Below are 22329 nucleotides of genomic sequence, written 5' to 3'. Positions count from 1 at the left end.
TGGAAGTTTCAACTGAAGCTTTGCAAGATAGTATTATTGAACTTGCGAGATTCGGCTGATAAATTTTGCACACTAGCATGCTATACTGAGACAAAAGGTACTATCGAGTTGGGCATGGCAGCAGTGATAGCTAAAATCCCTCTCTACAAATCTGCGATAATGCGTTGAAATCTGTTTACAGTTTTATTTTTTTCAGTAGCAGTTAAAATGGAGTCGAGTATGGATAAATTATCACACGCTTAAAAAACAGCGCACAGTGATCGAATTTTTAACAGCGAAAAATGTGAATCATATGAATATTTTTCATCATTTAAAAGCAGTTTACGGTAGTAAAACTGTTTGTGTTGAAATTTTGTAAATGTGAAGTCGGTAAAGCGACAATTGAGGATATACCTCGCAGCGGACAACCAGTCTCTGTGACTGACAAGAAACATTGAAAAGAGGTGGACGATTTGCTTCAAACTAGCTGGTGAATCGCCCAGCAATGCATCCGCTATTCGGTTAAGCATATCTAAAGAGTGAGTACACCATATTATCGAGCATTTGGGTTACCGTAAAGTCTGTGCACGATGGGTACCGTGCAAACTCTCTGATGGTTTCCACAAGCTGAAGTTTGAGCCTATTCCACATCCACCAGATTTGGCTCCGTGTGACTTCCACTTTTTTCCTCATCTCAAGAGGGATCTCAAAGGTTATCTTTACATCACCGATGACGAGGTAAAGGAAGCTGTGGCCACTTGGATCTGAGAAATAGTGCCAGAATTTTTCAGTGAAGGAATGCAAAAGCTTGTCTCATTGAGAAAAACCAAAAACGGGGAAAGTGTATCAGTGTAAACGGGTATTATATTGAAAAATAAATACTGCATTTTGTAGGTAAGGTTTTGCACTTTTATTCATTTTTTATTTCATTCCAATATCTCTCCATTTCCATGTTATGTATATGTGTGCAAAATTTATCAGCTGAGCCTCGTATTTGTAAGGACAGATGCATAACAATTACAGAAATTACTGAAATTTGTAGGACAAGTATTAGCAGACGTTCACACTACACATTATACAGGTAGATACATGATAGCACAATACAGATTTCAGCTTTCAAAATTTTCAGTTTATCCATAAGTTTACATATTACAAAATGTGTTAAAGATGACTCTGAAACAGCAGGCTCAAAATCAAAAAGATACCCAAATTCACATTTGGATATATTTAGTACATTTTAACACATTTGGGTATATATTTAGTATATTTTATCACATTTGGATATGTATTCAGTAGAAGGTAATGCCTTTTTTTAGATCACATAATAGCTTGTGATGAAACTTGGATTCATCATTTTGGAAAATGCAAAAGTAAGATTATGAAATGGAAACATCTGAGTTCATACCAGGAAAACTTTCAAAACCTAAGCAGCCAGTAAAATAATGTTAATGGTGTTTTGGTGCTGTAAAGCCCAATTTATATGATTATTTGGAAGAATAATTTACAGTGAGAACAACTGTAATTTGCTAAATAATAAAGCTGAAACCTGCTATAAGGATGAAATGTCCTGGTTGTCCCTCAAAAGGCTTTTAATTCTTCTGCATGATAACATCTTCCACCAAACTGCTCAAAAGACACAGGAACTATTCAAAAGTTGGATCAGGAGGTGTAGCCGCATTCGCGTTGTAGTCCTGATCTTGCACTGTCAAATCTTCTGTTTGGCCCTCTCAAAGAGTTTTTACTTTGCACCAGTTCAGCTGCAGTGAGTGGATTAAAAACAACTAAGATACAAAGGTGAGGAATTCTTTACTACTGGATTAAAAAACTCGCAGAACGTTGAGACAAGTGCCTAAGCGTAGCCAGGGTTTACGTTGAAAAGTAGCATTAGTTTCATTGTTATTAAATAAATAACAATTTTTCTCATTAATTATTTATTACATGATCCTTATAATAATGATTTCAGGTGTTTTCTCAATAATTTTTAATTATTGTTTTTTATTAATAATAAAAATTTGACTTGTACTTTATAAATAGCATATGACTATTGCATACATAAGTGTAGCTTATTTACAGCACTTTCTTAGAGATTTAAATATAAAAAACGTATTACTGACTTATAAGCCCCCAATATTTCTGCCGAGCAATGTATTATATTTAGACATAATTCTTTAGTAATATGTACCAATAAAATTAATGTAAAACAAAAATTTAGGAAAATTTGTAGTAGTAAGCTGCTTATCGATGAGAAAGTATACGCTGTGAAAAGTTTTTAGATCATTAAGTCTGACTGTATAACATATGTTTAAATAGCGATGTTTGTTTTTATGTTAGGTGGATCGATATGGCGGCCCCCTCCTATGAATCCTTATACGCAGGGTATGCCGGAGGAACTTGTTGAACCTGAAATAGAAAATAGAAAAGGAACTCTTTCTCCTGCCCAACGAGATCGTTTAGAAGATCTTATAAGAAATATAACACCTGAAAGACTGAAAGTTGCAGAAGTTATGGTATTTTGTATCGAACACAGCGATGCAGCTGAGGAAATATGCGATGTCATATTAGAATCCCTGTCTAATTTAAACACAGCCATTCATAAAAAGGTAATTTATATTTCATTCTGTCGTTATTGTTACATTTATTAAAGAAAAAACTATTGTTTTAGCGAGTACAATAAGATTATTTTTCTTTCTCCGTGAAATTTCTTTTAAATTGTTCGGTTTTTAAATTTGAAAATTTATAAATTTTGTTATTTTAATTTCGTCATTTACGCCTAATGATGTTTTTCAGTCAATTTTCCCACAAGTGACATGTTTGATTATGTTAGCCCATTGTTGATTTTGAATGATGAAGTTATAACAGAATATATGAAATAAAAAACATGAAATTTTATTCACTGTACTCATATTGTGGGGAAAAAATACTCTGCATGTACTGCTTCACAGTTTTAAACTTTTGTCCATAGGCGCCTACAGATCACAAGGCTTTTTTTTATAATATATTTTGTTTATTTTTAACTTACCTTTCCAATCCATTATGTTTAACTAGCATAATTATTATCGTTATTTTGGTGGTCACTGAAAGTGTTGTTAGATGCAAATAAAGAATTTGCATTATAGATTTAAATCAAAGAATTTATAAATGTTTTGAGTCCATTTAAAGCACTTCAAAGAGCTTTTTTTTATTTACTTTTTCTGTTTCTATTATTTATTTTGATCTTTTTTTAATTGGATCATTTTTAAGTAATAAAATATTCAAATGAATTTTTAGAAATTTCACCATATTTTGTTTCAGATTGCCAGATTATATCTTATTTCAGATATACTGCATAATTGTGGTGTAAAAATATCTAATGCTTCTCATTATCGGAGAGCGTAAGTATAAAATGTTAACTTCTTTCTTACAAATTATTTTTAAATAACACTGAAGCTCCTATTATTATTATTATTCAATTGATTTATATAATGTTTTTTTATTTTGAAATTTGTCGGATGAAGTTGTGATATCTAGAAAATATTTCCAAAGTAAAAATTAGGATACAGTATTTATAAATACTAGGATTTATGAGATAAAAATGAAAGTCTATTTCAGTAAAAATCGGCTACAGCTCAAAAAATTGTCATCAAATCGTACAACCAATTTTTATAACATTCAGTAATATCATTTTGGATTCTTCGAAAATACTATTTATTTTCCGAATCTAAAGTTGTAACATTCTACAATTTCAATAAATTCGTACACAACAGATATAAGTGTAGCGACTTATATTCTTTGCTTTAATAAGTTTTCTTAATAAATCAGTTGACAGAAAATTGATGAAGTAAATTTTTAAGATTTTCTCCCACGATTGTGTTTTCAAATTTGAAAAGGAGAAGTTACTTGTGATATTAACTTAATTATTTTTCCTTTACTATTTACTTACAGCCAACTTAATTTATAAAGAAATCCCTTGATGCAGCTACTCCGATTTTGTTAACTTCACAGCAGAGTGGTAACATCCCTGCCTTTTATCTGGATATGCTAAGTTCAAGTCCCAGTCAATCATTTTTCTAACGCTGTAAAATTCATCATTAATCAGTAACTGTTATTGGGAGTCTGCCTGTTATTATTAAATAAATAATACATCTTTGTAGAAAAGGACAAACAGAAAGAAGGATTGTACTATTTACTATCCTCACATAATTAAGGATTCCTTCAGTTCTATAGATCAGGTCTTTTCCATTTGATTATATACATGAAGAAAAAAGGTTTCTATTCTGTCTTTTTTCACAAAACTTTTATACTTTACATAAAGAAACAAAACGTATTTGTTGCACATAATCTCTAGAACAAAATTATTGAAAAAACATATTTTTCCCTGAGAAACATAGGTTGTATAATAATTAGCCTTACCTGCTTGGCAGTCATTGATGTTTATATGATTAATAAGGCATAAGTAAAGTGATGTGTATTCAGTTTCATCCAGATGGTGGTTATTATATTCATAAAAAAATGGAAATTAAAAAAGATACTTTTTTTTTTAAGAGAAATTTTTTCTAAAACTAATTCTAAGTAAACGTGAAAAAATATTTCTGTTAATAGGAGGTAAAACATATTTGAAATTTCAAGAAGTAAAATGTATAATTTTAATTTTCTTTGTTTTGCTGTTTTAATTGTATTTTTCTTTTATAGCATCTTGAGTAATTAAATTATTTTTAAACGCTTAAGATCCTAAGTAAGCCCTCTTTTTATTATCTATATTTTGTTAAAAGATAAAATATATTTCAGTCTTGTTTCTGCTATCGTTGTATAATAATGAAAAATTAATCGATACAAGAGTGGGTAAAGTATATTAATTGGCTTTCTGTTAATTTGATTAAACTTATCCAAATCATTAATTTTTCCATTCTAATTTTTTTCGTTATTAATTTTAAATTAATATTCTGATTCATTGCGTGTTTATTAACCAAAGAAAGCTTAAGGGTTTATATTGCTTCAATACCGTTGAGATTATAAACGCTACTGAAATCAAAAACCTTTTAAAAAGGAATGATTAAAACATCACAAACATTTCAGTCTTTTTTTTTTAATTAAAGTGGTCTAGAGTTCTAGTTCTATTCCAGGGTAGACCACCCCCTCCCTAAAGTCCTAGCTTTCTTGCCCTACAGTGCAAAAACTGCTTTAACTTTATTGGTACCATCAAGTTTCTTATTGACCGACATAGCAAAACACTTTTTGAAAAAAGAATAGTTAAGATATTTCAAATTTACTGTTAATTGAAGCGGCTTATTTCATGTACAGTACTTCAGTACAGTATTTCGATTTCTTATCAACAAATTTCAACAGGCTCTGTTGAATGCATTGATAACAGCGGAAGACCTAAAATAAATGAAATTGTTTAGTTATGCTTGATCTGACTCCCCACAGATTACTTTCTATGGGGAACAGCGAAACAAGCAGTGTATTGCAACAGACCATCTACGATTGATGAACTGAAAACCGCAATAACGGCAAACATATGAGACATTCCAATACATCAGCTGGTTAAGGTGTGAAACGTGTGAAATATTGTAAATTTATTCCAACACCTTTTATAAACTATTCCAGTTATTATAATATCTGTTTCTATGAAATAATGAAATAAAAATACAAAGTATAATTAAGAAAGTTTCGTCATTATACTTTCATAATTTCAGTGCACAGCAACTTTCGTAATTTCCAACTTTCGATAGCTACAGGGCGATGATAACGCCCAGGCGTTTTTCGCCCACAAACACCAAAAAAAAAAAAAAAAAACTTTCCAAACATATTGTATAATAAAAGATTAATTGGGGTGATTCAAAGAACTTAGTGTATTTATAAATGTTATCTTGCAAAGTTTTTCTGTAAAAGTAGGGTTAAATAAATTTACTGTATATGAATTGTGACAGAGAATGTTACATGCACTTATTAATTTTCACAATTTATGTTATACGTGGTTGAATTAGAAAATAAATAGAATGTTTGGTATTAGAATCGTGTAAAATTTTCATAATCACTTGGTTTTATCCTGGTGATGGCTCAGTGCTAAGTAATTTTTGTTCATTATCTTGTGTTATAGAAATTAATCCTTTGATAAGTCATAAGTTGACTGTATTTTATCTTTTACAGGTTGGAATCACGATTACTAGAGGTTTATCAGCATGTACATCAAGCATATCAGGGACTAGAAAGCAGAATGAAAGCAGAGGGATTCCGCGTTAGAGTGATGCAAATTTTCAGGGCTTGGGAAGATTGGGCTGTATATCCAAAAGATTTTCTTATTAAATTACAGAATGCCTTCCTTGGATTGACTTCATCAGTAGTATGTGTACTTTACAGCTCTTTATTTATAAAAATTAATTTTTCCATTTTCTTACTGGATTATTTTATTAGCGTAGTTCTCTGTTACGTATAGTTTTGTGACTGTTTTATCTTATAAACTATTAACCGATTAATAATATGTATAAAACCAAAAATAATGAACTATCAAAACAAAAAGTGCAAACGGTTTACTTATTGAATTATATTTTTTTCATTTTATTATATCGGAAAACTAATAATTTATACATCAGAATGTTTAATTTATTTCTATACAGTTGTCATCGATAAATAAAACCTCTTAAAGATACGGGAGAACAGTGAAAAAAACATGGTTTGCTTAAATTGGAAAAAATAATTAGTACATCTTTTTTTGACACAATTATTGTATCAAGATATTTTTATTTTTTTAATAATTATTTTTCATAATGATGTAAGACAACAAAAATTAATTTAGATAAATGTTCGGTGAGTTAACCGTTTTCAATTTCTACTTTCACGATTAATTATTTCTTAAATAGTGAATATATCAACACTAATATTACAGCAACTAGCGATTTGGGAAATTTTTACTTGCCTGCCTTCACGGATAGATCATTTATGTGATTTTTTAGCATGATATTTGAAACTTTAACCGGTCTTCAAGAGCGATGGAGATCAGTCACACTTGTTCTGTCAAAATTAAACTGTTCCACCTACTTATATACACTACTGCAGTTTAAACGCTTTTCACCATACTGTTTCAATATTCTTGAATGAATTTTCATTCTAATTGTCACTGAACGTTGCTCTTCCAGCACACACATTTCAAGTGAAGATGACATTCTGAAATCAACATAAGAGATTATGTTCAGATTTATTATGATCGAACAGCTAATTAAATGTGTTCTCAAGGTTATCACCTTGACCCTGAAAAAGTTTCATTGTCATTGACTGAACCGTTTTTTTTCATTATCAGTTTGTCTCTGTAATTATTGAACATCCCTCGTATAAATTTTATGGTTGTGAGTAGATGTTTTATATAATGATAGTAGGCAAAAGGAAAATTTAAAAACAATAAATCAACAGCACAGAAGTCTTCATGAAATTAATTGAATAAAGGTAGCAAAAAAGAAAAATATCTACTTGTAAAACAGTAAATACATGTACACATATTTTGAGAACAAAATGAGTAAATTGTAAGTGACAAATGTCAGTGTAAATTGACTTTGGGCTCTTAAATTCTTAATGCCATCACTGGAAACCACTGAATAATGAATCATGTTTGGTTCCATGTACACAACTTGCCTAATTTCTTCTTAATGTATGGTTCAAATAAGTGTTATGACTTAACCTGACAGAGATAAAATTGTTTGTTCAGAATTATAAACTGTATTAAACAGGCTTAATCCTTGTTCTAACACTACTCTTTTCACAGAACAATTGCCTTTAAAAGTAATTTAACTAATTTTTAAAAATGGCAATTATCTCTTATGTACATTTATTTTATTAATGTGCAATGTAATAATGTAATGTATTAATGTAATTATAATTCTAATGTACATTATAATTGTATTATTATTTCTCCACTAGTTGGAAATATGTTTTCAAGTCAAAAATTGTTAAGATGGGCTGTTAATATTTCAAATCTCTGAATTATGAGGTTGTCAGTCAGATAATCAGCACGAAATTACTAAGAAATGGAAGTTTGTAAAATTATAAAATTCTGTTTTATATACCGTATGTATAATATATCTGAGTTCTGCTGTTTGTTAATTTAGACTGAAGGAACTGGGTCAGATGTTGAGGAAGAAGTGCCCAATACGGTCGGAGAACCAGAAGTCGAACCAGAGCCTGAGGAGGAAATTGATGCTGATAATGAGGATCTTGATGGTGTTCCACTAGATGGTGCTGCCCTTCTTAAAGGTGCTATGAAGCATCATACAGAGGAAGATATTGATGGAATACCAAGTGTGTATTATTAAGATTTTAATTGTGCTATTTATATTAGTTTGTAAAATATAATTAATTGGTATTCGTTAACATTGGACGATTGCATATTTAGAAAACATCACAATCTGATATTCTCTCAGCTTTTTAATTTCTTGGCCGTAGCTGTATTGCTGCTGCAGCAGATTAGCTATAAGGGGAAAGTAGAAAGGTCGGGTAAGATTTTGGGTATCATGGTTTTTGCAAATAAGTTAAATCAGATTTAAAAAGTAGAAAAATATCATTATTGCAGCAAAAATCCTGAGTTTGTTTGTCGTCAAGAGTTGAGATCTCAGAAATGTAGTCGGTTTTTGGAGTTAATTTTTTTATAGTAGTTAGATGTAAGGGTATCATTCAGGGCAAAGTTGATTTCGGCCATGTAACTATGGTTTATTATTAAGGAAAATGTTTGGCTTCAATTAGATCACAGTTGTATGAAGGAGATGCAAGCATTTGCTGTTAGGTGTGATTTTTGGGCTGGATGTTTGTTGTTTATTTTGGGAGTGATTTATGAGCATTCTAAATAAATTTGAGCAAGTTGGCCCTAATATTAGCCAAGATATGCTAGCATCTATTATATGAATGGCAGCCGGGACATGCCTTTAGGATAAGTCAAAGGCTAGTTCAGTGTTTCTCAACCTGTGGGACACGTCCCGCTAGGGTGGCATGATAACACTAAATGGGGGGCCACAAGCATATAAAAAAAAAAAAAAAATTAAAAAATGTTATTAATTTACTGAAAGAAAACCAAAACAAAATACATTCTGACATAATAAAAAATAAAATTCACATTTATTCTTATATAATACTCTTATAAGTAGGATTGTGTCAGTATTGCACATTGCATTTAATTAACTTATCAATACTAAATTAAAAACAACTTTAATAATTATTAGTGACTCCCTTAGGGGCCTATCTTGTTGAGCAAACTTTTTCGAAGGTGGAAGGTTTAATATTGGAAATAGACACTCTTGAATTCTTTTTCTATATTTAACTGAGATCCATATTTTGTCTTCAAAGCAGCCACTGCAGAAAATCCAATCTTGCAATGTTAGGATGTTGAAATGATAATAGTGTATGAAATGATCTTATTTTAGGTGCAGAAAACTCATCATCCATCCCTGCCCAAAATTCAAAGTGTGATTTACTAGATTGTCTTTTGATTTCGCTACTTGTCGTAAAGTGTATGATATTTCTTCTTTGGCAGTTGAGAGCCCTTCAGAAGTATTTTGAAATGGATCCGTAACGCACTCGTAACTTGCTATCAAATTGTCATCAGCAAGAAAATACTTTTTAAAATCCTTGTCGGCATGGCTGAATGATTTCAACGGTTACAAAACCAACTTTCACTTGTTCCTCAGCGTAGTAAGTTTTTAACACATTTGCGAACATTTGTAGGTTTTTTGCTTTAAATTTCTACTCTACAGTTCCAGTGTTCTACAAAAAGCATTAACTTCATCACTTGCATCCAACATATTTGTATTTGTTCCTTGAAGTTAAAGATTCAGGATATTTAATTTCTCGAATATGTCGATCAAGTAGCTCAATTCCATCACAAATAAACCATCTTGAAACTTCTCTGTTTTCAGTCGGTTTTCCTGTTCTATAAAAATGGTGATTTCATCTCTTGATTCACAAACATGTTGCAAAAATTTCCCGCGTGATAACCATCTTACCTCGTAATAAAATAGTAATGCTGAATGTACTGCACCCATGTCTTTACAGAGTGCAGAAATGATTCTTGATTTTAGGGATCTCAAGTTTTATATAATTTACTACGGTTACAATTGCCGTCATAAGGACTCAGAACTACTCAACTGTAGTAAGGAGTTACAGGATTCATTTCTTTGAAAGCCAGAGCTTCTCTGTGGATCATGCAATGTGTCCAGACACGTTGTGGAGATTTTTGTTTCCCAAGTGCTTGTATACCTTAGAAACTTCCAGACATTGAACGAGCTCCATCAATACATATTCTGATACAATTTTTCCACTCTGTGTTTGGCTCGTTTATAAAATCATTTAAGATAGCAAATAACACGAGTGCATTGCTTTGAGATCTATTGGTTTGTAGAAAAGTAGTTTTTCTACTGCTGACATAACACCACAAAATCAAACATAGGCAATGAAATGAGCATCTTCATTGCTATCTGTTACCTCATCAAACTGAATTGAAAACAATTTGTCACGCAACTTCCCAAAAAGCTGATGCTGTACATCTTCGGCTGTTTCACCAATTTTATAGAGGTATGGAGTGCATTCAGTTGTTTGACAGAATTATCTCCAAACATTAAAAAAAAAAAAAAAAAAATTAATTAAAAATTTAAATTAAAAAAAAAGTGTGAAATGAAGTTGGATTCGAACCAATGTATCTTCCCCTTGTAAGATCCAAATATTTCATTAATAAAAATTTATTTGGCTATAACTATGGAACTGATGAAAATAAGTACCATGTGTGGTATATCATTAAAAAGCTCTCAACAAGGGCTTATTACGGCAGTTAAGAAAAAGTTCAAAATCCAAATTCTTTTTATTTCTGACTTTTTTTGGGCACTTTTGGTTCAACAGTCCTAAATCCAAAATTTCAACATCTTACGGCTAATTGTTTTTGAGTTATGTGAGATACTTATATACAGACGTCACACTGAAACTAGTCAAAATGGATGTTTCTTTTGAAATCTGAAAACCAAAATTTTTTGCGATTACAATAATTTTATGAAATTAAATAACTTTAATGTAAATAAAGACCAGAATGGTTAGTTATGATGTAACTTACTTATATCCTAGCATATTTATTAACCATTGCATAAAGATAATAAAAAATAAATTAAAAAGTAACCTAGTAGGTCCAAAATGAATTAAAGATTTCATCCCTATTATATAAAAAACGTAGTCGACAAAATTATTTTGAATTTAATAAATATTTTACAAAAAAAAAAAAAAATATTTTAACTACGTTTTCCAGTATCAGCAATTATGACAGAAATATGTTTACAGGATTTTGAGAGTAAATTACTATACGGCATCACTCATACACATAAAGTTTTATTATGATATTTTAGACACGGTGTGTGATGATGATGTTCTCTCATTATTATTAGTATTATCTTTTATGACCACATAAGATCACTATTATCCAGTCTCTTCTATGGGACTGTTTGGGCCTTGCAGTCCTCCCAGTATTTTTTCATATGTTCCAATCTTTGTGCCCTTTCTAATGTTGAAAATGTTTGTGTTGATTTTCTTGTGAGTGTGAAGCAAGTGTTTTTGTTCTTAATCTTGTTTAATTATATCTTATCTGTGGTGTCTTCTGGTATATGTCCAATTCCCTTCAGATCCTCTTTCATTTCTCTGATCCATCTGCATCCTGTCTTGGTGTTTTTCAAGTCGAGACTGTACTTTATTAGCTGTTTCAGAAGTCTTGCGTCATGTATCTTCATGATGTGTCCCAAGAATCCTAGTCTTCTCTTACGCATGTTATCAATGATGGATTCTAACTCTTTCTGTACGACTTTGTTGGGCACAAACCGTCACTGCTTGCCTTTCTGGTACTTTTTTTGATGCAGGCTCTTTCAATTCGTCTTATGATTTTCTGGAGTCTATCGTGTTTAATTGTTTGTTCAGGCGGATGAATGTTTCTGCTGCTTCTGGTTTTATGACTATGTTGTTGTGTATTTTTGCGTCGATAGATATTTTTTATATTGTAAGTGTACCAGATTCATTTTTGAGCTTTGGCTAGTTTTAATCTTCTTATTTTGATCAAGGTTTTTTCGTTTTGGTTGTTTGTTATTATTTCTCCAAGGTATTTAAATTGGATTACTATTTTGATTTTATTACTGTTTATGTTTAAACATGTTTGTTTTTGGTTCATAAGTTCTGTCTTTTCAAATGATATTTTGAGGTAAATATTATTCGCGGTTTTTGAAGTTCTAATATCTGTGATTTAGCTTCGTCGATGTCATTTGCTAGCAATCCCAGTCGTCAGCGAAACAAAGACAGTTTGTTTTGATTATTCAGCCTATTTTTACTTTTGGGGGGCATTTTTTGAACCATTCCTTCATTACCATTTCTAGAGCGCAGTTGAATAATTGCAGTGAGAACCCATCGCCTTTGCACAGTCCTGTTTTGATCTCAAATAGTTCTGAGAGCTCACCTCTGAACTTTACCTTCGACTTAGTGTTTGTGAGGGTCAGTTTTATCATGTTAATTAATTTGGTATGTAGTCCAGTGCGTTTTAAATTTTTTTTAGTAGGGATATTTTTGTTATTTATAACCCAGTAATAAACAATGTACATCTAGTGTTATTAAAAAGTTAAATTCTTATAATTATAATGTCAAATTCACATTTAAATTAGATGATAATAATAATTGTTAAGTTATTTAGATGTCAGTATTGGAATAAACAAGCACAACCAAATTGAAACATCAGTATATAGAAAATCCTATAGTACGGAAACCTTTATCTCATAAAATTAACACTTTATACAACTATGATGAATCGAGCAGTAAGATGCACACATAATAACAAAGAAAAGTTAAATAATGAAATGTTTCATAAAATATATAACGATTGAAAATAGGTATGATCCTATCTTAATAAATAATATTTATAAAAAACAACTACCAAAACACAATAATAAAATAACCATCTTACAATATAATAATAAGATAGAAAAGATACATAAAGTATTTATACACTAATAATATCATTGAAAACATAACTAAAACTTACAATAAAGTAATATTTAAACCGGCATACAAACCTAATAAAATATTTAAAAAACAAAAATAATAATAGTAAAATAAACAATCTGTGTGTGTAAAATTAATTGTAATGATTGTGATTGTATTTCTGTTGGAAAATCAAATAGACCCTTTAAAATTTCTTGAACATTATTATAATTAACGAAAATAATAGATTAGGTTTACCTTAATGGCAGATCATCTAATGAACAATAAACGGTCTGTTTCTGATATTAACACAAATTAAGAAATGCTAGAAATTAATAAAGGTGATATGAAATTAAATATGTTAGGAAAATATTACATACATAAATAAAAACAAATTTTTAATTTGATAAACCTTCATTAGATAAACCAGTGTTTGAGGCAGACATCTTATAAAAATCACAACACATAGCGCAGCACTTGTATAAATTAATGCGCATTTATCATTATTTTAGTATTTTTATCTTTTATTAGGCAATAATGGGATTATTTCAATCATGATTGATGATCCTGCAAAAGTATTTTTATGGTAAAATATGTCTTATCTCAATATTCTGTAGGTTGTTTATTTAATATATTTTCAGTATATATATATAGACCATGCTTTCTTTTCTTTTTTTTCTCTGTTTGTAAATATTTATATATACTATATAATATTCTTTCATGCTCTGCAAAGTGCAGAATTAGAGAAACATCCTTACCTTTAATCTTTTACTCCATCAAAGTGCTTTCGTGCTTTTGAAAAATACTTTTTCATTCTTGACCGAACAAATATTAGTTCTAAATTTATTTTAAATGCTTTAAAAATTTTTTTAATTTTTTTTTTAAACAAACAATTTTTACAAAATGAATAAAGCTAATAATTTTATTGTGTAAATGTAAACAGTTTAAGAGTTTATGAAAAAATATCACTGAGGATGGTCTTAGGCCTGAAAGCACTGTTGATGGAGTAAATTCTGTGCTTTGCAGGGGCTGAATGAATTTTGTTATTGTATGTATATATATGTTTATAAACTGTAATTTTAATTAATTAAACTTCAGTAGAAAATCCAACTGTATCTAGTATTAATCTACACAACATAGGAACGTTTTTTAAAAAAAAGAATTATTTAAGTTAGCTCTCAGGTTATATTTGTTAAAGAGGGCGGGAAATTTTTTTCTTATACTTTTAATACTGCATAACTTTTAAGGTAAAAAGTGCAATTTATCTACAGTATCAAATCAGAGCAGCATTATTTTATTAATATTTTGATCTTTTTTTGGGAATTGTGCTTTAAATATTGCTAATTAAGTCATTTAAAAACCTCTATAGTGTATTTGAAATAAAAATCTGAATAACTTCTATTTTAATTAAATTTTTTATCGGTATTAGATATTCCATGTTGATTTGAAATCAGTAAATTTTTAAAATCTTTTTCTCTAAGCATATCAAACCTTTTGGAGGATATTTTAATGCGTACCTTATTTCAGAAAATGTGTTGCAATCGTTCCAGAAAATAAATTATAGTTTCATTGACTTGCGAAGCAGAACTTTAATTTTAAAATCTTACTTATGTTTAAGCAAGTTTTTTTTTTGAAAGAAGTATTTTATGTTGTGAATTTAATATTTTTTAATCAGAAGTGTTATCAGGTTAGTGTATGGTTTGAACATGTTTTTAACTCTTCACAATTTTCAATTTCTAGTGGAAGATGATATTGATGGTAAACCAATGGATATGGATGGAGATAGTGGAAATGAAAAGGGTGAAGATCGGCCCGGTGGATTCGTATTGTCAAGGTGGGAAACCGTAGATCCTGAACTGGTCGAAGCTCAAGCCATGACTACAAGCAAATGGGAGCTGTTAGAGCAACAGCAAAACAACAGCTCACAGGATATCGACTCCCAAGAGGAATCAAATAATAGTTTGGATAACAGGTATGTAGACAAATTATTTACATTATATATAATTTTAAAAATGGTTACCAAATTCCAATTTGTTTTTCTTGAGTTTTTCAGCTACACCTGCTATCTTCAAGGGGAGTATATTTATGATAACATATATAAAATTATAATCTTATAAATTTAAATTATATATATATTGATTAACATTTTGTTAAAATTCATCTAAAAGTTTTAAATCTAAATGACTACATTCATATTGTAATAGTTTCTCAATTGTTATCTATTCGTTACTTTTGACAAATTGTAACAATATGACGATCAATTATATATATATAATTTAAATGTGTAAGATTATAATTTAATATATATTAATCATAATTATACTCCTCTTAAAGATGACAGAATAGCCGAAAGCACTCGAGGAAATCAAATTGGAATTTGGTAAGCTGTTTTTAAAAATATATATAATATTATACCAAATGGTGCCATGTTCGAAAAACTAAATTATTTACATTTTATTATATCTGTGTATAGATTTTACTATTTGTTACCGTATATTGCAGTAACATTTCTGGAATTAATACTGGTAGTTACTTATAATAATTTAACAAATTATTTTTCTTATTATTATACAGTTGTCGGGAATAAATGTGAAACTACTTCCTGCTGCATCAAAAAAAAAATCATCGATGGAAAATAAATTTCCTCGGTTCATAGTACGATTTTTATAATTTATAAAAGTTGTATCTAATTTTTTGAACTTTGTCCAAAATGAAACAGAAGTTTTTGAAAGATATTTTGTTCCTTTGTATAAACTTATTCTGTGCGAGGTAGTGTCCTCCGTTCTTAAAATACTGCATCCGTAGTTTTTCTACCATTAGATGCATTCTAGAACACATTTTGTGGAGTAGCCCGCAGTCTTACAGTACATTTTTTATCTCTTTACCATCTGGAAATGACATGCGTCAAAGCAACTTTCTTTATAAACAGAAAGATGTATATACATGTAGGATCTGGCAAATACACAAATAGGGAGATGGCATATAACAATTTTGTTATCCTTAATATGTTAGTTGTGGTACGACATATATATGTACTGTAATAGGGAGTTGCTCTGTGCTTGTCATCATTTATGTGATTCCAGTACAGTGCCGAACGGTAAGTTTTTTAACTTAACTCTTGTGCTGTACGGGTTTCATTGTTGCCGTATTATACTCGACGACTGTGCATTACAGCATAGTAATGTAATGAATATTTTATTTCTCTTTATAACTAAAAAATTTTTTTAAATGATTTTATAGTCTACAACAGTGATTCTCAAACTGTGCGCCGCGGCACCCCAGGGAGCCTTGGCCTCTTCACAGGGGTGCCGCGAACTATTGTAAAGGCTTCATAATTAATTAAGCCAAGACATTTATAATTGTTAATTTAATGTTAAAGTAAAAAAATAATGAAGCTACACGAGTTTGATTTTTATCTCTTACTTAAGAGTAGTCATGCTTTTACTTAGGGTAGAGTGCCATAGAAAAATGTTAGTTGAAAAAGCGCACCGCGATTCAGAAAATTTTTGGAACCAGTAGTCTACAATATCTTTCATAAAACACGTGAACTAACTCTAGTTGGAACAGTTCATTTTTACATATTCTTATGTAGCGTCTATTCGTAATAATTATTAGGTGTAATTTTGCTGGATTGTTCCGTGCTCGTATCATTTCTTTTATTAAATTATGACAAATTTTGTTTAAAAAAATTTCTTATTATAATTTAAAATATTATATAATCAATTTAATCAAGATGAAAAATAAAATTAAGAATTTCAGAATATATAAATGATGAAATAGCATTTGATATTTATGAATTTAAAAAAGCTTTTTTCACAGTGACATCATCATGAAATAATATTGGTTGAAAAATGTAATTAATCAAGTCAAAAATAAATAAATTTATTCATTATTTTATAATGTTTATAAGCAAGCATAGAAACTATGTGAAGCGATTCAGACCTAAATATCTGGTAATAAATTTTATGTTTAGTCCAATGTTTATATTATTAAAATACACATTTGAATGGATGTTTTTTTTAAAAAAAAATTTCAATGTTTATTTCATTCAGAAATTTGACAAACCAAAACAGGGAGTAATGGATTAGAAGACGTAATATAATTAATAAATAAAAACCAGCATTTATAAGATTAAGCAGTTACGAATTATTTATTGAACAACTAGTGATAAAAATATATGAAAAGGAAATAAAATTGTCAGAAAGAGATTAAAAACAATGTGATATTCGATACGGCACAAATTATACTGAACTAAAATCCAAGGTCAAACAGTCCAGCATATAGAGTAAATGCGTATAAAAACTACTACACCCACAGTACATAACTTTATTATGGGCCAATATACACCGTAACACATAGTAGGTAATTACTATACGGCATCATAGTTGCCCGTACAGCAAGATTGTTAAGTTCCCTATTTTATCTGCCGCAGCCAACGTGTTAACCATAAATTGTTGAATAAGTCTATTCAACCAAGTGCGCAGGTACGTTGTGATCTCGCAATGTGACTACCTTCATTTTGTGTGCTCATGCTTCAGGTCTTGTCTTTCTGTTTGTCTCTAATAAGTTTCAAAATTCTTCTAAATAAAACTATTTGTTGAAAGTTATAACTTATTCATGAACATCAATTTATGCATTTCAATCACACATTCATGTTTGAGCAACTTTGATGGGCTTGGTACGATTATTATGGCTCGTACATTCTTTACTGTAAGTTGCTACATTTTCAGTTTGTAACAATAAATGTCTTGTCCACTTTAAAACAGAATTTCACATCATGTTGTAGCTTAACTCTTAGTTGCAATATAGCAATCAGGGTGTAGTATGGCCAGGATAGTAAAACTTCTTGACCCACCCCGGGTTGGTCTAGACAAATCACGGGTCTTCACAACTCAGCTAATTTGGAAGTTGAGAGTTCCAACGTTCAAATCCTAGTAAAGGCAGTTACTTTTATACAGATTTGAATACAATCGTGGATATCTGTGTTCTTTGGTAGTTGGGTTTCAATTAACCACACATCTTAGAAATGGTTGACCTGAGACTGTACAAGACTTTACTTCACTTATACATATCATCCTCTGAAGTAATACCTGACGGTGATTCCGAGAGGGTAAACAGGAAAAAAGTAAATCTCAGGTTAGGTACTGGTTCATATACATCCCGGAGGAAGTCTGTATAAATGATGCTCATGAGAACTTATTGTCTACTCTTGTTTAGTAGTAATAAATAACACCTTTTTTTGAGTTCATATGAATTTGACTTTCTGGAACTTTTTCTTTTTACCTATTGTAGTTTTTAAATTGTTTTTTTTTTTTACATTTTGTTGCAGAGATGCAAGTGACAATAGGAGGGCAAAACTGCGGGAAATTGAAGTTAAAGTTATGCAATATCAAGATGAGCTTGAATCTGGGAAAAGAAGTGTTAAATCAGGTTGGACTATACCACACCAAGTTGAACATTACAGACGAAAATTATTACGCAAAGTTAGTACTGTTCTAAATTATTTAATATTTTATTTTTTTAATCGAGGTGAAATGTAGCTTTATTGTATTAATTTACTTGTTCTTTAATTGTAGTTCTGTTTTTCATGTTTGCTTTAACTTTTGGTTGGTGTCATGAAAATAATTTTAGTGTATTTGAAATTGTTGTATTCTTAATTCATTCTTGAGATAACTCAATTGGAATGCATTAAAAACAATATTCATTGCTCATAACCTCAATTCCAAACATAAGTGTGTTTATTGAGCTTGTACTTGACAAAACCATTCAATTAATTAATACCTCATTATTTATTTAATGCATCAAAAATAGCTTCATTTAAAACATACAATCTTTGTTGAAAAGATATTTTTCTTAAAAAAAAAAAAATTAACAGTAGTCACTGGTCATCAAACCAGACAGCAGAACTGTTTTTATATAATTTACACAATACTTTGGCTTACAAGATATAATGGTGTTATGCTTATGTAGCTATTTTTGTAACTTTGTGAACCTAAGTTTCTGAACCAGTAAAAAAAACCTTTCCAACCTTTTATCTAAAATACTATTAGAAGATTTTCTTTTGTAGAAACAGTATTACAAATCAATGAATTTTTAAGTTACACTAATTTAAAAATTATATAAAAAAAACATGAATTTTCTGTATCTTCTTACATTGTGTATATAAATATGTACACAAATAATTCCTAAACACATTTTGAATTATTTTTTATATTTAATATCATCTATTTACCATTACATTATTTTGTGATTTTATGCTTTAAATAATTAATATGAAATTTATTCAAATCTAGTTTTTATTTTGTAATTAATTATGTACTTTGTGATGCTGCTCTGATCAAGGTTTTACTGTGATTTCCTTTTATCCATCCAGGCAAATGCGTAGGTAATGCTTTTATCTACCCATTTCTGATGCGATCTATATAATTAATTATTATGTACCGATCAGAATAAAAGATTTATTTATTTAGCGCATCATTCAGACTAAGCAGTAGCAATACTGATGGCTAAGAGATATTTGCCCACATCTATGCACATTTCCGACGAGCAAGTATAACTACTAAAGTTTATATAGTACATGCTGAGTTGAAGATTTACATATAAGTCTGGCCTTGTATAATTTATTTGTAGATAACAGAACACAACTCTGTATTAGAAATTTACCTAGAAAATCATTCATTGCACCAATACACATTCATTATTTTAAATTAGGACTTCTTGTTTTCTTTTTTTTCTTATCTCTTGCTTCATATTTTCAAGTTTTCTTGCTGTATTAGAAAATTCGCATCCCAAGTTCCAATTCTCAAGGGTTCTTTTTCACCTCATGAGAAATTGTTCAGAATATTTCAACATAAGAAATATTCAGAAAAGACGCACGAACAAAAGTTGGGCAAGTTTTATGGAGAAAATCTCTTCGTTAAAATTGAAATAATCTGTTTTTTGAGACATTCAGTGTACTTGTCAAAAGAAAACTCTCTTCAACTTTGTTGTCTTTAGGTCGGCTTCATTATAATATTTTCTAATTTCACCGATGTATGTATTCTACAAAGTACAGTTGTATTTATTTATACATTTCAAAAGTCAGCGGCATTTTAATTATTATAAGTAATTTATTTATAGGCTGAACGTGGGGAAAGAAGCGGGGATAAAAAAGATAAAGACAAGTTAGGTCGTCGTAGTTCATCGCCTGAAGATAGCAGAGATGGAGGGTAAGTTATGGAATTTTAATTTAATTTCAAATTGTCTTACAAAGATATATATTGTGCTTTATGTATACTATCAGTCTTAAGAAATAGAGGCCACAGTTTTACTTTAATTTACAGTCCGACTAAAAATTAAATTTTCTAAATTTTTTACGAAAGGTATTTTCCAAAATCTAAAAGGTGTTTAATAATCCTATAATTAATTGCTACAGTTTAAATTTTCAACATCGGCACAATTTAACATAAATTTTGATTTTAAACGACTAATTAAAAATTAAGTAGTAGAGGTGTACCAAAATGAGCTGAGAACCTATCCAACACCAAGATGGATAGGTTGCTTGTAGTTTATTTACTGATGTATCATTGTGCAGCGTAGTTAATAGTTTCTGCTGGATTCCTATCCATATGGGGATTCTGGGTAATGAAGTGCAGATTCCCCTGCTAAAGATGCATGCAGTCAAGCATCCTTCACTACCCGTGTTATTACATCTAACTTTATTAACTATGTCAAACACACCCTTTGCAATAGGTGGCAAGACGACTGGATTACCACAGTTTGATACTGTTCGCTGTATCAGAGATGCTGTGTTGCCATGGGATACCTCCCACAGGAAAATTCGCCAAGAGGAAGTGGTCCTCTGCCGATTGCGGATAGGACATATAAGAGCTACACACAGGTACTAATGCCAGCAGGAAATGCACCGGTTTGTGTACTTTGCAAGTGCCATTTGACTGTGCGCCACATCCTTGCGGATTGCATACTTGGCAATAATAAAGACATTTTGGACCTGATATTTTTATTTCTCCAATGTATTAATGTTTACATACTTTTTAATAGTGTTGTTGAGATTTTATTTTTTGTACAGTAGTTGTATATTTTTGTATTTAAATGTTTAGTAAATTTTTTGTTTGTTTTTTATCTTTGTTTTTAGTGTTTTAGTTTGAGTTTAACTGTTTTTAAATTTCCAATTTATGCGTTTATTTTTTGTTTTAATTTTTAATGTTGTCTTATTAGATTCTGTACTTTCTTTTTATATTTCATTTTTTTTTCTGGTGATAACACAAAACTGTTTTTCGCCCCTCTCTCCCCCCCAAAAAGTTAATAGCTGTGCATTCATAATTTTCTAATCTTTTTTAATTTTTTCAAATTTTTCTATTTTTACTGTAAGTTAGTAATAAAATTTTATTAAATATTGAGAATTTTTAATGAAAAACACAAGCTTTAAAAAATGTGATTGGTTTTTAACTTTCTGCAATTTCTCTTAAACTTTCTAGTTAAGATATAAAAGTTGTAATTTTAGTTTTAAGTTTGTTGATAGCGACAAATAAGATTTTAATCCCACGTATTGTGTTGACAATAATATTCGACTACACTAGTTACTTAGATATACATTGAGAAATTTTATTAAAATCCATTGAAAGTAGTCTACACTTTTCTCTTAAATTCATCCTGTTTTTATTTTCACTATAAAAATTTTGAGATTAAACCCTAAATTTGTAATTTAAAATTTCCCAAAAATAAAATAAATGTGAAAAAACCTAATTTATATATTGTTATATTAAATGAAATAATCAGTTTTTATGCGTTATAAAATTCTCTCATTTTAAAACAAAAAATGTTTACAGGATTTCAGTTCTTGTTATTTGTGTTTAAAATTTTTTAATATTTTTATTAATGATAAAAATAATATTTAATAGATTTTATATATGAGACATGTTTTTAAAATAGTTTAAATGTCCATTTTTAATTTGACTATATAAATCTAAATGTTAGTTTGTTCAAAATCTTAAATCTCCCCCATTCTTCACTGATTGCTTTGAAATTTTGATGCAACATTGCATTCGAATACAGTGTTTTTATATACCTAAGATATCATACCTGTGACAGGTAGAAACATGATTTAAACAAAAGAGCGCTATCTGTTGTACGTAAAAGCAACACACACTATACTAAATGTTTTACGATTCCATTTCAATGTTAACACAATGTGTGATCGCTATAGACTAAAAAAGTTCTGAACCAATTTATGCGTGGGGAAAAGGGAGAAAGGGAAAAATTGAAAAAGGTAAAAGGGAAGAAGGAGAAAATGGAAAAAAGGGGAAAGGAAATGGAAAAGAGAGAAACAGAAATAGGTGGAAGATAAATGGGTGAAGAGGGAAATGTGGTAAAAGGGAAAGGTTAAATTTTATGAAGTTC

At 29.8% G+C, this 22329-nt stretch overlaps 1 protein-coding gene across 1 annotated transcript in view; it reads left to right on the top strand.

Annotated features, from left to right (window-relative positions):
* Positions 1 to 22329, top strand: part of LOC142317403 (U2 snRNP-associated SURP motif-containing protein) — a 109710-nt gene that overhangs the window by 71323 nt on the left and 16058 nt on the right. Inside the window, exons 13-19 of the mRNA XM_075353942.1 lie at positions 2311 to 2579; positions 3271 to 3350; positions 6106 to 6298; positions 8055 to 8244; positions 14671 to 14902; positions 18260 to 18413; positions 20050 to 20138. Of these exons, the coding sequence (XP_075210057.1) occupies positions 2311 to 2579; positions 3271 to 3350; positions 6106 to 6298; positions 8055 to 8244; positions 14671 to 14902; positions 18260 to 18413; positions 20050 to 20138 (1207 nt within the window). The remainder of the gene's footprint in view (positions 1 to 2310; positions 2580 to 3270; positions 3351 to 6105; positions 6299 to 8054; positions 8245 to 14670; positions 14903 to 18259; positions 18414 to 20049; positions 20139 to 22329) is intronic.

The sequence above is a fragment of the Lycorma delicatula genome, chromosome 1 (genome assembly GCF_047948215.1).
Source record: "Lycorma delicatula isolate Av1 chromosome 1, ASM4794821v1, whole genome shotgun sequence".
In the NCBI taxonomy this organism is placed as follows: domain Eukaryota; kingdom Metazoa; phylum Arthropoda; class Insecta; order Hemiptera; family Fulgoridae; genus Lycorma; species Lycorma delicatula.
The sequence above is the reverse complement of the archived record's forward strand: the minus strand, read 5'-3'. Positions and strand labels throughout refer to the sequence as shown.